Source organism: Oryctolagus cuniculus, chromosome 9 (assembly GCF_964237555.1).
Source record: "Oryctolagus cuniculus chromosome 9, mOryCun1.1, whole genome shotgun sequence".
Taxonomy (NCBI): domain Eukaryota; kingdom Metazoa; phylum Chordata; class Mammalia; order Lagomorpha; family Leporidae; genus Oryctolagus; species Oryctolagus cuniculus.
In genome coordinates this window covers 102,455,870-102,471,929 of record NC_091440.1, presented here as the reverse complement: position 1 = coordinate 102,471,929, position 16,060 = coordinate 102,455,870, and the positions used below count along the sequence as shown (strand labels likewise).

The 16,060-nt window shown below is 52.2% G+C and overlaps 1 protein-coding gene and 1 long non-coding RNA gene across 3 annotated transcripts; one reads left to right on the top strand and one right to left on the bottom strand.

Moving 5' to 3' along the window:
• Nucleotides 1-1,857: 1,857 nt before the first annotated feature.
• C1RL (complement C1r subcomponent like) lies at nt 1,858-13,937 on the bottom strand. Of its 2 annotated transcripts, none has more exons than XM_002712847.5 (6): nt 13,808-13,937; nt 12,255-12,483; nt 7,845-8,034; nt 5,875-6,000; nt 5,672-5,746; nt 1,858-3,835 (listed from the first exon to the last, which is right to left on the bottom strand). In XM_002712847.5, exons 1-6 carry the CDS (start codon nt 13,870-13,872, stop codon nt 3,063-3,065), a joined length of 1,458 nt encoding a protein of 485 aa, XP_002712893.2. In that variant the 5' UTR covers nt 13,873-13,937; the 3' UTR covers nt 1,858-3,062. The 2 variants fall into 2 exon arrangements, with proteins under 2 accessions (XP_002712893.2, XP_008257993.2); XM_008259771.4 differs by having other exon boundaries at nt 12,255-12,486; nt 13,808-13,926.
• On the top strand, nt 3,948-11,823 carry LOC127492049 (uncharacterized). Its single transcript, XR_007921018.2, has 2 exons — nt 3,948-4,094; nt 10,985-11,823. It is a non-coding gene; the product is annotated as an uncharacterized lncRNA (long non-coding RNA).
• Nucleotides 13,938-16,060: the final 2,123 nt, after the last annotated feature.

Here is a 16,060-nt window from a genome sequence, read left to right as displayed (position 1 = left end):
TGCTGTGGCCCAGAAAGGCAGTGGAGGATGGCCCAAGTGCTTGGGCCCTGCACCCACATGGGAGACCAGGAGGAAGCATCTGGCTCCTGGCTTCGGATTGGTGCAGCACCAGCTGTAGCGGCCATTTGGGGGGTGAACCAACGGAAAAAGGAAGACCTTTCTCTCTGTCTCTCTCTCTCACTGTCTAACTCTGCCTGTAAAAAAAAAAAAAAAAAAAAAAAGGAAGTGGTCCAAGAAGGTAAGCCTTAGCTGAAGCCCTCCATTCATCCTAGTCCCTGTAATATCCTGGGGATTCTGGGGTTCTGTCCTGGGATCACACAACATTCTGGGTTCTGTCCTGGGGTCGTGGAACATTTTAGGGGCTGAGTCCCATCCTGGTAACATACAACAGAACTAGAAAGTGGCAGTCGGGCTTCATCCCCAGGCCCAGCCCTAACTCCACTCTCACCAACCATTCGAAATCACCATGGTTTACACATTTTTGCTAAAACTTGGAGTCATACCAAGAATACAAAGAACCAGCCCTGTGAAGACTGCTGTGCAGCTGTTTTAAAACTGGCGTGGAATACACTTCTGCTCTCTTCCTTCCTTTCAAGATTTGACTCCGGGGGGAAAATTTCTCTCTTGAGAGAAGTCCTCCATGGATCTGTGATCTGTCTCTGTCTCATCAGCTCTAGCGTTAGCTCTAGTTCATCTACATCTTTAGATCTCTAGATGCAGCTAAATGTACCTAGATCCACATATCTACAGAGAGGGTCTAGACATATGTGCATAGATGCAGGCATGTGTGTTTTGCTTGGCGGGGAGAAGCATATTATTCTTTCAGTAGTGAAAAATAAGCAAAATAAATAAAACCAAACATGCTCATTAAATAAAACTTAGCTAATAGAGAATAGTGGAAAATAAAAAAGCCAAAATCATATCGACCACCTAAAACAACATCTGTTTAGTAGTTTGTATTTTAAATATTTTCTCGTAAGTATTAAGGTTTAAAACATAGAAGTGGGGGCTGGTGCCGTGGCTCACTTGGCTAATCCTCTGTTTGCAGTGCCAGCATCCCATATGGGCGCCGGGTTCTAGTCCTGGCTGTTCCTCTTGCAGTCCAGCTCTCTGCTGTGGCCCGGGAGTGCAGTGGAAGATGGCCCAAGTGCTTGGGCGCCTGCACCCGCGTGGGAAACCAGGAAGAAGCACCTGGCTCCTGGCTTCAGATCAGTGTAGCTCCAGCTGCAGCGGCCATTTGGGGGGTAGACCAACGGAAGGAGGACCTGTCTCTCTCTCTCTCTCTCGCTCTCTCTCTCACTGTCTATAACTCTACCTGTCAAATAAAAAAAATTCTAAAACGTAGAAGTAATTTCATTAATTTACAACTTTGAGTCTTGTTATTTTTCAAAGATAAGTTTATTTATTTTTTAAAAAGATTTTAAAGATTTTTTTCTAAAAGGCACAGTGTGGGGGGGGGGCAGAAAGATTCTTCATCCACTGGTTCACTCTCCCCCCAAAAATGACCACAACAGTCAGGGCTGGGCCAGGCCACAGCCAGGAGTCAGGAACTCCTTTTGGGTCTCCAATGTGGGTGGCAAGGGCCCAAGTACACTGTTGATTTCCCAGGTGCATTAGCAGGGAGCTGGGTCGGAAGCAGAGCAGCTGGGACTTGAACTGACTTTCTGATACAGGATGCCCGGGTTGCAAGCCACAGCTTAACCCACTGTATCACAACGCTAGCCCCAGTCAAATATACATCCAACCCTGGACCGTATAGCAACTTGAGAGTCAGTGCTAATAAATTTACTCTGCTTGGTTTTATGCTATTCATTTTCTTCTTCTTCTTCTTCTTCTTTTTTTTTTAAAGAGAGAGAGAGAGAGAGAGAGAGGTCTTCCATCCAATGGTTCACTCTCCAGATGGCCGCAATGGCCAGAACTGTGCCGATGCGAAGCCAGGAGCAGGAGCCTCTTCCTGGTCTCCCACGTGGGTGCAGGGGCCCAAGCACTTGAGCCATCCTCCACTGCTTCCCCAGGCCATAGCAGAGAGCTGGACAGGAAGTGGAACAGCCGGGACTCGAACTGGCACCCATATGTTATGCCAGCGCTTCAGGCCAGGGCTTTAACCCACTGCACCACAGCGCCGCCCCGCTATTCGTTTTCTATTACCATTAAACCATTGTATTTTATTGTGTCTTTCAAATTTTGATTAATCTCAAATCTTTACCAAAATTAAAGAGTTGGTTTTCTCCAGAGTGCACAGCAATTGGAGGCACACACTAGGTATTGGCAGGGGCTTCTAGTCCAGTGTGGGGCTCAGCCAGGTGTCTGTAGGAGATGGGGCAAGTGTGAGGTGACACCCTTTTCACAGAAGTGGGAATTCCCAGCAAGGGAGGACTGGGGACTGGGCGGGGGAAGAGGATGACCCTCGAGGGCTGGAGGGCGACTGAGTGGTGTCCTGGCATCCTGAAAACAACAAGCGAGCTGGGGAAGTTGAGCAAAGTCACTGTGTCTCTTTTTAAAGAGCTTTTTGCAGTCTCTTTATTTGTACCACAGACTATGATATGTCCTTTGCAAACCTGGTGCTAGAATTAAGTGAAAGACCATGCGAAGCACCATGTGAAGCAAAAGAGCTGCTACCGTAGCTGCACCTAGGAGTTGTGGCAGGTGGTAAAGCCAACAGTCTGACAACTTGGAGGCCAACTACAGGGTCTTTGGAATGTTCCAGAAGCAAATGCCATGAAGGCTGCTCCTGTCACACTCCACGTGAGTGGGGGCGAGCAGGTGACTCTCGCACAGGTAGGTACGGAAGAAGCTGTGTTAATGGACGAAGCGCAGAGGGAGATGGTTAAGGTGCAAAATGCTGAGACATCGGGGTCTTCCCTGTGTCAATGTGCAGGAAGGCAGAGGGAGAAAGTGGGGCTGGGGACCAGGCTTCCTACCTGGGATGGAGCAGGCCTGAGCGGGAGGAGCTCTCTCCCACAATGGCTCCATCTCAGATCTGCATAGGGATTCTTTGCCCACCCTGCCCAAGGTGCAGCCCTCACTCCTAGCCCCCACAGTGCCGCCCAAGCACCGCAGGGTCATTCTGTGCTGTCCATCACCTCCTTGATCCAGTCCACGTAGTTGAGCACTTTGGTGTAGAAGCTGTACCCAGTGCCACACCCGACGCCCCAGGATACGATGCCGGCGGCCACCCAGCGATGGGCGTGGTCATCCCATACCACGTAGACGCTGCCGCTGTCTCCCTGGCAGGCACTGTTCTCCCACGTGTTGTCCCTGACACAGAACATGTTGTCGGAAAACACCTCGGTCCTCTGCCTCTCCCGGAGCCAGGCCTCGCAGGCCTCCCTGGGAGCTATGGGGAGCCTCGAGTATTTCAACTTGGTGGGTAACCGGCCCATGGCCATGCCAAACCCGCTCACGTAGCCCGACTTGCCGCTGAGGTAGAGGGTCTCGTTGTCTGGCAGACAGACAGGGAGGAGGTGGGGGCCCAGCGGGACGCTCTGCTGGAGCTCCAGGAGGGCGATGTCCCCGGTGAAGTTGTGGGACTCATCTGGACGGTAATCCGGGTGCATAACGACCCGGCGGACGGGGTGGTTTCCCAGCTTGATCATCTCTTCCACGTCCGTGTGGCCCAGAAACACATCCACACTCCGGGGCTTCTCCGGAAAGACGCTGTCCTTGGGGTGGATGGTGTGGGCCGCAGTCAGGATCCACCTGTCGCCCAGCAGGGCCCCGCCCCCGCGGCCGTAGATGCTGGTGAGGGCTTGCCAGGGGAAGTTGCCCAGCTGAGCTTTGGAGGAGCCACGGCTCGTCTGGTCCTGGACAATGGGGGTGACTGGCCGCCCGCACACTGGGAAGGAGGAGAGGTCAGGAGAGAGGATCAGTAGCTGTGGTCGGGCTTCAAGGTCGCAGATAGGGCTATGCATGGGGTCACACTCTACTGTTCTGGCCCCCAACTGTAGACCATATGGAGAGCCGTGAGCCGTGATTCTGACGCTTCTGGGCACAAACCCTGCATGGGACTCAGGAGGATGGACGGAGGGCTGGGGAGCACAGCTGAGCACAGGGTTGGGGCTGACTCTGCTGGACTCTCCCTCCTGCCTCCACAGGTATCTTTAAGCTGTTCCTTTAGGCTGTTGGTGGGACCATCTCCAGGCTAAATCACGTGTCTCTGCGAGTCTCTTGCTTTTGTTTTCTGAATCACCATCTCATTTTTAGTGTCTCCCACTACTACCTACCTTCCAACTCACTCCCAAAGTACTACCATCCTTGAGGCTGCCCCTAGAGCTTTTTGTGGAGCAGTTTGGGTTAGCAAACCAATGCTTTGATTAAAAAAAAATGTGGACTTCAAAAATGGTGGACTGAATGGTGCGGCTGGGGCCGGTGCTGTGGCATGGCAGCTTAAGTCACTGTTTGTGATGCTGGCATCCCATATTAGAGCCCCGGTTCAAGTCCTGGTTACTCCACTTCTGACCAGCATCGTAATAATGGACCAGGGAAGGCAGCAGCAAATAGCTCTGGTGCTTGGGCACCTGCTACCCACGTGGGAGACCAGGATGGAGTTTCTGGCCCCTGGCTATGGCCTGGCCAAGCCCTGGCTATTGCAGCTATTTGGGGAGTCAACCAGCAGATGGAAGATCTTTCTGTCTTTCTTCTCTCTCTCTTCCCCACCCCCTTCTCTGCCTTTCACTTTTCCTTTCAAATAAATAAATAAATAAATAAATAAATCTTTAAGACAACAGTGCAGCTGCTGTGGAACACAGTTTGGAGGTTCCTCAAACATAGAAGCTCCATGTAACCCAGAAATTCCACTTCTAAGTATACATCCTAGAGATTTGGAAACATGTTGATATAAAAGCTTGCACATGAATGCTCTCAGAGCCGTTGATCATATTACACCTGAGTAGAAGCAATCCCAAAGCCCATTAATTGATAAATGGAAAAATAGATAAACAAATAGATCCATATGATGGAATATTACTTGGCCATATAAAAGAATGAAGCACTGAAATATGCTATAACATGGATGAACCCTGAAAATACAATGCTAAGTAATAGCCTACAGTCACAAAAGACCACACATTGCATGATTTCTTTTATACAAAATGTCCAGGAATAGGAAAATTCCTAGAGATAGAAAATGGATTTGTGGTTGCCCGGGTACAGGGGAAGAGAGGGTTGAAGGTACCGGGTTTCTTTTTCGGATGATAGAAATGTTCCAGGATTAGTGGTAATGGTTTCACAACAAAAATGATGGAATTGTACCCTTTAAAGTGGTAAAATGGTGAATTTTATTTTAGTAAGATTTTTTTAATGGGCTTTCTGGCTTGTGTGGCTTCCAGGTAGGGAGAGATTTTTGGGACAGAGAGTCTGTCTGTGTACCCTTAAAACATCCCATATAAAGAGAGGGTTTCCTGTTGTTTCACCTCTTCTGCCCTCTTCCTCCCTCACTTTGTCCAGCTGATTACTGGTGCTTTAACTTTCTCAGGCTTGTCTTAGCCCCTGAGGACCAAGGAGAACTCCTGGCCTCTTCTTTTCTGGAAGGCCCCTTTCTCTCTCCCCTTCTGCTTGGATGTCCCTGTTCTATTCTGAAGCTTTCAGCCCCTCCATCCCGTGGGGCCTGTTACCGCTGAGGCTTTTTTGGGGACGTGGCCCTCAGAGCAGCACTGGGCGGGTGACCACTCACCGGGCACACACTGAGGCACCTCCTCCTTTGGCCGTCCATCCTTCCAGGTTCCCTGGGCTGGGCAGGCAGGTGTCCCTAAGGAGCAAAGTGAGGGGAGGCAAAGAAAGAGGCTCAGAATTGGAGGGTAGGGGGCTGTCAGGGCAGGGCTCAGACAGCCAAGGACCTTTGGCCGGAACCGAGGCAGACGGAAGCCCCTTCCTCACCTGGGGGCACTGCCTGGTAGTAGGGCTCCTGGCAGTGGTTCTGGATCCTGGCGGTGTTCTCCACAGGTGTGTCCAGGGCCCCGGAGTCCCTGCTGGCCTTGGTTATGGGCTGACTGGAGTTCACAGCTACAGGAAAGCAGCAGTCATTAGGGCCCAGCAAGGACTTCCAACCTGGCGACCCGGGGCTGACCTGGCTCTTGACCTGCATGGTGGTTTTTTATTTTTATTTTTATTTTTATTTTTTTGACAGGCAGAGTGGACAGTGAGAGAGAGAGACAGAGAGAAAGGTCTTCCTTTTGCCGTTGGTTCACCCTCCAATGGCCGCCACGGCCGGCGCGCTGCGACCGGCGCACCGCGCTGATCCGATGGCAGGAGCCAGGTGCTTCTCCTGGTCTCCTATGGGTTGCAGGGCCCAAGCACCTGGGCCATCCTCCACTGCACTCCCTGGCCACAGCAGAGGGCTGGCCTGGAAGAGGGGCAACCGGGACAGAATCCGGCGCCCCGACCGGGACTAGAACCCGGTGTTCCGGCGCCGCTAGGCGGAGGATTAGCCTAGTGAGCCGCGGCGCCGGCTGCATGGTGGTTTTGAAAACACACAAGCACGTACCTGAACTGGTTTCCACTGATCAGACTGTCAAGATTCAAGGAGTGAAAATAACTGAGCTGTTAGCACGGGGAAACAGGCACTTCCAAACATGGATGGTAGAAGTGTGAATTAGCAATAAAGCTTTTGGAAGGAAACCTAGCAGTATCAAAATTAAAAATTCATTTTTAAACCTAGCAGTTCCATGTCTGAGAATGTACCCTAAAGATACTCTCACACATACTCCCCGAGATGGGTACAGAAGGATATATATCCACAGCAATGCTCTTGGTGGCTGTGGAGGGCTGGTTAATTGTGCTGTGTATAACAGTCAAAGGGACGTTACGTGGCCATTAAAGGAGCCAGCTCCCTGCTAATGCACCTGGGAAGGCAACAGAAGACAGTGTAAGTGCTTGGGTCCCTGTTACTCATGTGGGAGACCCGGATGGAGTTCCAGGCTTCTGGCTTCCACCTGGCTCAGCCTGGCCATTGTGGTCATTTGGGGAGTGAACCAGTGGGTAGAAGATTCTCTCTCTCTCTCTCTCTTTCTGTTTCTCCTCACTCTGTAACTCTTTCAAATAAATAAATCTTAAAAAATTGATCAATGCTAACCATATGATATGGGATGATCTTTATCAGTGAGTGAAGAAATGTTAAATTTAAAGATATCTGCAGACATCTTCCATCTGCTGGTTCACTTCCCGAATGGCCACAATGCCTGGGCTGGGCCTGGCCAGAGTTAGCCTGGAACTTCAACCAGGTCTCCTGCTTCTTTCCCAGGGCATTAGCAGAGAGCTGGATTGGAAGTGGAGCTGCCCAGACTTGAACTGGTGCTCCTGTGGTTTAAAACATTGTGTACAGCATGCACACACACAATTTCTATTTGATAGTGTAGGGTGTCTTAGAAATAATACCCAGGAAATGGGGAACAGGGTCATTTCTGGAGAGAGTAGCCAGGAGCTAAGGGTCAGAGATCACAGGAAGACTTACTTGTTATCAACACTGTTTTATTATTATTATTTTTAATTTTTGTCTTGTGTATGTATTGTCTTAAAAAAAAAGCAAAGCAATTGAGCTGTCATTTGAAAAATCTAGAATTTCACCTAAAAATCTGGCTTGGGGGTTTTTCTTGAAAAATGAGATGATCTGCAAACATTGGGCAAGCTGTAAACCTGCCAGGAAACAATGGCTGGAGCTGCCCTTTAACTGGGCTGCTGGCCCACAGAGGCAGGGCTGGGTGGGGCCCGCTGGGGCCCAGGTGTCTCAGCCTCCAGCCTCAGCTGTTACTCTAGCTTTCATTTGTTGCTTCAAGACATGGTGTGTGTGTGGGGGGGGGGGGCTGGGGGCAGAGGCTCCCTCCCTGCTGCTCCCCCAGGGGGACACTCACCCACAGCCTGGTAGACAGCCAGGAAGCCCCTGTGGAGGTGGGCACTCTTGTTTTCCAGGGTAGAGCGTGTGCGGAAGGTCAGGTGCAAACGCCTCCCGGAGGACACAAACTCCCTGGGACTGGGACAGCTGCCCAGAGGGGAGCCCTGCTGACCGCAGAGCAGGCTGAGATCCTTCCCGTTGGCTGAGATCTGGAAGGGGGAGGAGCAGTGAGGGGCAGGTGCACTCTGGTGAATCCGGTGAATTGCAGCGTCGCATCCTGGGCGTGACTCCAGCCCCACCTGGAAGGCCTGTGCCCCTCTGGGGCTCAGAAGCCTCACCCACAGCACCTTCCTCTGGCGCCTTCCTGTTCATGGTGACTTTGCCTTTCTTCTCTGCTTTTCTTCCAGACATCTGCACACACTAGAAGCTCTCTTTAGCCTATGGCCGTCATGTCATAAAACCTACCATGCTGTCCTTTTTTTTTTCTTTTGACAGGCAGAGTTAGACAGTTAGACAGTGGGGGTGGGGGGGACAGAGAGAAAGGTCTTCCTTCCGTTAGTTCACCCCCAAAATGGCCACTACGGCTGGTGCTGCGCCAATCCGAAGCCAGGAGCCAGGTGCTTCCTCCTGGTCTCTCAATGGGGTGCAGAACCCAAGCACCTGGGCCATCCTCCACTGCCTTCCCGGGCCACAGCAGAGAGCTGGACTGGAAGAGGAGCAACCAGGATAGAATCCGACACCCCAACTGGGACTAGAACCCGGGGTGCCAGCGCCGCAGGCGGAGGATTAGCCTAGTGAGCCGCGGCGCCAGCCTGCTTCCCTTCTTTCCAGAAGCTTTTAGGGGTCTCCAGGGCTCCTGCCAGAGGCACCGGGATGGAAGTTCCAAGAAGGCAGGCCTGCGGCTGTTTTTGCTGAGTCCCTGATGCTCAGCAGGGTGCCTCTGGCAGTGCTAAGTCCCTCCCGCCCCGCTTCTCCCCTTGTCCTGCCACCCGCATCTCAGCACGTCCACTTCTTTAGGTAGCTTTCTTTTGAAAAAAGTTTGATTTATTTGTTTTTATGTATTTGAATGGCAGAGAAGCAGGGAGACCTTCCATCTGCTGGTTCAGTCCCTAAATGCCTGCAACAGTCAGATTTGGACCAGACCAAAGCCAGGAGCCCAGAACTCCTTGGGTAGCAGGGACCCAAGTACTTGAGCCATCACCTGCCCTTCCTTAGGTGTGTATGAAGAGGAAGCTGGGGGGCCGGCGCTGTGGTGTAGCAGGTAAAAGCGCCACCTGCAGTGCCGGCACCCCACATGGACGCCAGTTTGAGACCAGGCTGCTCCATTTCCGATTTGGCTCTCTGCTGTGGCCTGGGAAAGCAGTAGAAGATGGCCCAAGGCCTTGGGCCCCTGCATCCATGTGGGAGACTTGGAAGAAGCTCCTGGCTCTTGGCTTCGGATTGGTGCAGCTCCAGCTGTTGCGGCCAATTGGGGGAGTGAAACAACAGTTGGAAGACCTCTCTCTCTCTCTCTCCCTCTCTGTGTAACTCTGACTTTCAACTAAATAAATAAATCTTAAAAAAAAAAAAAAAAAAAAAAGAGGAAGCTGGGTTGGGAACTGCACTCAAGTGTGGTATGGCGGCGTCCCAAGTGGTGTCCTAACTGTTGCTCCACACACCTGCCCTTTTGAGTAACTTTCTGTGGTCAGCCTCTATGAGGGAAATGCCAAGTTCCTGGGGATCCTGCTCTTCTTTTGGGGCACCCCTTCTCTCACCCCACGGACGGTAACTGAGACCCGCACATGAGTGGGGATCTAGGATGTGAGTGTGCACAGTATGAGGTACACTGGGTGCAGGGACCCAAGCTCTTGGGCCATCCTCTGCTGATTTCCCAGATGCATTAGCAGGGAGCTGGATCGGAAGTGGAACAGCCAGGAATCAAGGGATGTTGGTGCTGCAGCTGGGCTTTTGTTTTTGTTTTAAAGATTTATTTGAAAGGCAGAGTTGCAGAGAAGCAGAGGCAGAGAGAGACAGAGAGGCCTTCCATCCGCTGATTCACTCCCCAGATGGCTGCAATGGCTGGAGCTGCGCTGATCTGAAGCTGCTGGCTCCTGGCTTTGGATTGCGGCCATTTAGGGAGTGAAGCAGGTGAAACTCTGTCTCTACCTCTCTTTGTAACTCTGTCTTTCAAATAAATAAAACAAATCTTTAAAAACACAAAATGAACTAAAGTATAGTGTGCTGAGTTTGACATTTGAGGTGTGTGTGTGACTTGCTCTCAGAGCACAGAGGAGGGAGGACTCTTATTCCTGGACTTGAAATCCCTCAAGAGCAGAGTCAGGTGTAGGTTAACATTGCCCGTGATTTCAAAGGAGCAAGGGGCAGGTGTTGTGGTGAAGCTGTTAAGCCACTATCTGGGACACCCACATCCCATGTCTGAGTGCCAGTTCATGTCCCAGCTGCTCTGCTTCCTAACCAGCTCCCTGCTAATGCGCCTGGGAAAGCAGCAGAGGATGGCCCAAGTGCTTGGGTGCCTGCCAGCTACATGGGAGACCCAGACTGAGTTCCTGGCTCCTGGCTTTGATCTGGTCCAGCTCCAGCTGTGGCAGTCATTGGGGAGTGAATCTGCCTGTGTCATTCTGCCTTCCAAATATATATATTTTTAAATATTTATTTTTATTAATTTATTTAAAAGGCAGAGTTACACAGAGGCAGAGAGAGAGAGAGAGAGAGAGAGAGAGAGAGAGAGAGGTTTTCTATCCACTGGTTCACTCCCTAAATGGCTGCAACAGCCAGAGCTGTGCCAATCTGAAGCCTGGAGCCTGGAGCTTCTTCCAAATCTCCCATGTGGGTGCAGGGGCCCAAGCACTTGTGCCATCCTCTGCTGCTTTCCCAGGCCATAGCAGAGAGCTGGATCAGAAGAGGAGCAGCCGGGACTTGAACCTGCACCCATATGGGATGCTGGTAACCTGCTGTGCCACAGAGCTGGCTCCTGTATATTTTAAAATATATATATAATTATAATAAATATATAATATATAATATATATACCTTAAGGGAACAGGGTTCATGGTTGGTGCTCAACAGACATGGGCTGAATTAAGTATAGTCCAGGCTGGTTAAATCTGAAGCAATAAATATATGTTTTTCTCCCCACCTCAAACCCCACTGATTTGACAGCAAAGGCATAAAGAGGCATACATAACCAGGAGCCGAAAATGAGAAGAGGAGTAGCTGTTCAACCCAGCAGTCACAACACCCACTGAGGTGCTCGTGTTCACGTCGGGAGGGCCTGGCTGAGACACCTGCTCCACTCCTCACTGCAACTTCCTGCTAACGCGGACCCCAGGAGGCACAGGCGATCTTTCAAGTAATTGGGTTCCTGCCCCTCCCTTGGGAGACCTGGCTCAAGCTCCCAGCTCTGAGCTTTGGCCCTGGCCCAGGCTGTTGTGGGCATTTGGAGAGTGAACTGGTGGATGGGAGCGCTCTATGCTTCTTTGTGTGTCTGATTTTCTCTTTCTCTAAGAAAGAAAGAAAAATTTCAGATAACAGCGTGAACGCCGCGGCAGACCGCGTGGCGATGGACAAGCGGCAACCTGAGGCTGCAAAGGAAGAAGCCCGCGTGAAGCAAGAAGGCTCTCATCACAGAACCCTGGAAAGCCTCAGGCACCGCACTGGGGCGTGAAGAACTCCTGGGGACAAGGGGACAGAGCCTGTAGGTGGGGCAGGTGCTGGTTCAGTTGCTTGGGAGCAGTGCGCGCCTCCGTATCAGGGTCTTGGTTTGAGTCCTGGCTCCTCTGCTACTGATCCGGCTTCCTGCTAATGTGCATCCTGGAAGGCAGAGGTGGCAGCTCAAGCAGTTAGCACCATCCACGTGAGAGACCCAGATGGAGTTCCTGGCTCCTGTCTTCAGCCTGGCCTAGGCTTGACTATTGCAGGCACTCGGGGAGTGGACCAGTTGGATGAAAGATCTGTCTCTCTCCTCCTCTCTCCATTTCAAATAAAGTGGGGGAATAAAAGTCCTTGTGAGGACACCTCAGAATCCGAGATCCTCCCACCCACCTAGCACCTCTGGGCAGCTCCCTCCGTCCCCCAGCAGAAGACCTGAGCTTGACCTTGACCCAGAGGCTGTGGACTTGGAGGTCCCTGGCTTTTTACTCTATAGATGCGCAATGTTTCTGTGCCCCTTCACAAGTCTTCAAACTGCAGGGCCATCCTGCTGCCCTCTCCCATGCTCTGTGGGGCCCGGGTGGCAGCCAGGGATGGCGGTGCAGGTGGGAGCCCGTGCCTGGGGTGCACCTTGGCCTCCTAGGCGAGCTGGGTCCCAGGGCCCCCGACTTGAGCCCTTCGTGCCTCCTCTAGATGGCTGACTGAGGGCACAGCCACCTCCCACGTCCCCTGGAGCCCCTCCCCAGAGGCCCTGCAGGACCCCAGCCCAACCCCAGCTTACTGTGACTGAATCCCCTTCACAGTTCTGGGACGGCTCCAGGTCGAAGTCCTGGAAGACGAGCCTCACAGCGAAGCCCTCTGGAGCCTGGATGTCAAGGGCACTCTCCTGGCCTTTGAGATACGGCTCGGGGTACCCAGGGGATGAAAACTGCTGGGGGTGCTGCTGGGCCAAGAGGACGAAGCCCTGGGTGGGGCAAGCCTGGAGGACTCCCCAGAGGAGCAACCACCACCTGCTGGGGAGAGGCACAAGAGGAGGAGAACAGCTGTGGCTTGAGACATGTGGATAGACAGGAGTGGGGGTGCAGGATGCTAAGGGATGGTGAGGCCTGGCCGAGGCAGGGGCCCTGGCTGCGCCGTGGCGTAGCAGGTAAAGCCACTGTCTGCGGTGCCTGCATCCCATGTGGGCGCCGGTTCAAGTCCCAGCTGTTCCTCTTCTGCTTCAGCTCCCTGGTAATGTGCCTGGGAAAGCAGCAGCAGATCGCCCAAGTGTTTGGGCCCCTGCGCTCACATGGGAGCTCCTGGCTCCTGGGCTCCTGGCTTTGGCCTGGCCCAGCCCTGGCTGTTGTAGCCATCTGGGGAGTGAACCAGAGGATGGAAGATCTCTCTGTCTCTGTCTTTCTTCTCTGTCTCTCCCTCTCTCTCTGTAACTCTGACTTTCAAACAGATTAATAAACCTTAATAAAAAAAAGGCAAGCGCCAGCACTTGTGGCCTCAGTCCTTGAGGCCTGGGCACTTCTGGACTTCATTGCCCCGCCCCACCCCAACCCCTGAGGCCTCCTGTGTGGCTTCTGCAGAGACCACCACCCTCGCTCCCTCCTTGCCGGGGATCTGAGGGAATGATGGTGGGGACAAGCAGGGACACTGGAATGTTGTTCCTGGCTCAGCCACTGAGCCGACCACTGCCCTGGAAGGCTGGAAGAGGCCACAACTCACTCTATTAACTGCTCTGTGTGTGTGTGTGTGCACATCCTGTGTGCATGTTCACGTGCTTTGTGTATGCCGTGTGTGTGTGCATGCTTTGTGTGTGTATACTCCCTGTGTGTGTGACCTCCTGTGTGTGTATATGCCCTGCATGTATATGCTATGTTGTGTGTGTGTATGCCCAGTGTGTGTGACCTCTTGTGTGTGTGTGGTCTGTATGTGTGTCCATGCCCTGTGTGTGTGTATGTTCTGTGTGTGTGTGCCCTGTGTGTATGTTCTGTGTGTATACCCCATGTGTGTGTGCCCTGTGTGTGTGTATGACTTGTGTGTATGTTCTGTGTGGGTATGCTCTGTGTGTATACCCCATGTGTGTGTGCCCTGTGTGTATGTATGACTTGTGTGTGTGTGTGTTCTGTATGTGTGTCCATGCCCTGTGTGTGTGTATGCTCTGTGAGTATGTGTGTATACCCCGCATGTGTGTGCCCAGTGTGTATGACTTGTGTGTGTGTGCTCTGTGCGTGTGTCCATGCCCTGTGTATGTGCACCTTGCGTGTGTGAGTGTGTGAGTGGACACACCCTTCCCCTCTCCCCAGACCCGGTCCTCCTCCAGGCCTCTCCGTAGGGCACACTCACATCTTGCCTGAGCAGCTGGTGGAGGGAGGGCTTCTCCAGGGCTTCACCATTCTGGGACCAGGCATCTGGAACTGGATATCTGGGACCTGGGAGAGGACGTGGCCCTGGCCTGGGTACAGGAGGTGGGACTGGAGGGGGAGGAGGAAGTTACTGGAAACCTGTTAGGCAACTCAGCTGTTTTTTCATTCTCTGGGTTGCGCGCCACCTGCTGTTTAGCTTAGGAATAGCGCACCCCATACAACTTAAAGGAAAAGCAAGGAACGTCAGGACCTGTGGCTGGGGGCAAAGGCGGCTCTCGCAGCGGCCCCAGCAGGGACACCCACATGCAGTTTGGTCCCCAAGCCGCCCCTTGGATGCAGCGAGAGCTGCATGTCCCCGTTTGAGTATCAGCCTCTCTGCTTTCCATCCAGCTTCCTGCTAACAAGCCTGGGAAGGCAGCAGATGATGGCCCAAGTGCTTGGGTCCGTGTCACCCACTCCCTATGGGAGACTGGGACAGAATTCAGGCTTTGGCTTCAACTTGGCACTGCCTTGGCTATTGCAGGCATTTGGGAAGTGAACCAGTGAATGGGAGATATTTCTCTCTCTCTCTCTCCGCCATTCAAATAAATAAATAAATAAACATTTAAAGAACAACCAATATAGGTTAGAAGACAGACAGTGAAACATTTTTAAATGCTAAAGTGAAACAAATAAAAAAATATTCTTCCAGATCAAAGATGAAATAGTTATTTTCAGGTTTAATTAAGAGAGAGAGTTTGTCATTAGCAGACCTGTACTTTGAGAAACGCTAAAGGAAGTTCCTCAGGTGGAAGGAAGATGAAACCAGGTGGAAGAGCAGCACCACAGGCTGGAAGAAAGAGAAACAGGAAAATTGAAGATAAAGATAAATAGATTTCTTCTTTAAAAAAAAAAACTATTATTTTATTTGAAAGGCAGACACGGGAGTGTGGGGGGGAAATCTTCTACCTGCTGGTTTGCTCCCCAGATAGGGCTGGGCCAGGACAAAACCAGGAGCCTAGAAATCAGTGCAGGTCTCCCATGTGGGTGGCAGGGGCCTGAGAGCTGGGACTGTCCTCTGCCTCCTCCGGGGTGCGCGTTAGCAGGGAGCTGCAATGGGAAGCAGAGGAGCCAGGACTTGAGACAGGCGCTCAGATCCACGAAGCCGGCATCCTCAGCAGTGCCTTCAGTGCCGAGCCAAACACCTGCCCTAGTTTTCTTCTTCACGTCTTCGGTACCACACAGGCATATTTAGCTGTTTAAGGCCCAGATCCTAAGGCTGTGATCTGGCAGATGGAGCCTATAAGAAAAACCGTGGAGAGGGTGGACTCACTCGTTTGTTTACCTCCAGGAGGCAGGCGAGAGGGGGCACAGGGCTTCTCCACCCAGCTGCGGCTCCCCACGTGTGGCTGGGAAGCCCTGGGGGTCCCTCACAGCCCCTCAGGGGCCCTGGGAGGTCAGGTTAATTTTCACAGCAGCACTGGGCTGTCATTTGCTTTTCTCTCTCAGGGGAGTAACAGAGGCTGTAGCATGAGTGGTGGCCTCCCCCGAGGGCGAGCCCATTGTGTGCTTGCTTTTGCTGGTGTTCTAACACTTTCTCCATTTAAACTCCAGTACTGTGACTATTAATTAGGTGGAAGCTGCCTAAGCCAGAGCTCTTTGGGGTCCTACAGGGTGTGCAGCGCAACCACGAAGGGCCAGTGTCAAAGTGAAAATGGACTTCTGGGCTCTGACTGGCTTGGTCTGGGAAGTTCGTTCCTGATGGGGTGAGCTCTCAGAAATCATCCTGGCTTGCCTGGGACTTGAGGGATGCCCTAGGACGTAGGAATTCCACCCCAGGACTGGTGGGTCCCTGCCAACCCAGCAGTGGGCACCTGATTACCAACACTGCAGCTGTCTCTGTGGGCCCCTTTCCCTCATCTGACGTGAGCCCCCAGAGAGCAAGAGCTGCGTCTGTTCTGTGCTCAGACCCCCAGCAAGCCGCAAGCCCTCAGTGCACCGTGTTCCCAAATGCGGAAGGCGCCCACTGCAAAAATCCAAGGGAACTGCTGCCTTGAGTATAAGGCGATGTTGACTTCAATACTTTCTCTGTTCAGCTTGATCTCTCTGAAGTTATTACATCACTTTTAAGTTAGAAAATAAATGTTATTTATTTCTTTATTTTAAAATTTATTTATTTACTTGAAAGTCAAAGTTACACAGAGGCTGGCGCCGTGGCTCAATAGGCTAATCCTCCACCTAGTGGCGCCGGAAC

Bases quoted from the DNA above. Each gene is read 5' to 3' on its own strand.
- C1RL (XM_008259771.4), bottom strand. From the start codon at position 13,872: ATGCCTGGTCCCAGAATGGTGAAGCCCTGGAGAAGCCCTCCCTCCACC. The intron at 12,487-13,807 runs GTGAGTGTGCCC...GCCTCTCCCCAG, and splicing joins ACCAGCTGCTCAGGCAAGAT to CAGGTGGTGGTTGCTCCTCT. The intron at 5,747-5,874 runs GTGAGGAAGGGG...TTTGCTCCTTAG, and splicing joins CTACCAGGCAGTGCCCCCAG to GGACACCTGCCTGCCCAGCC.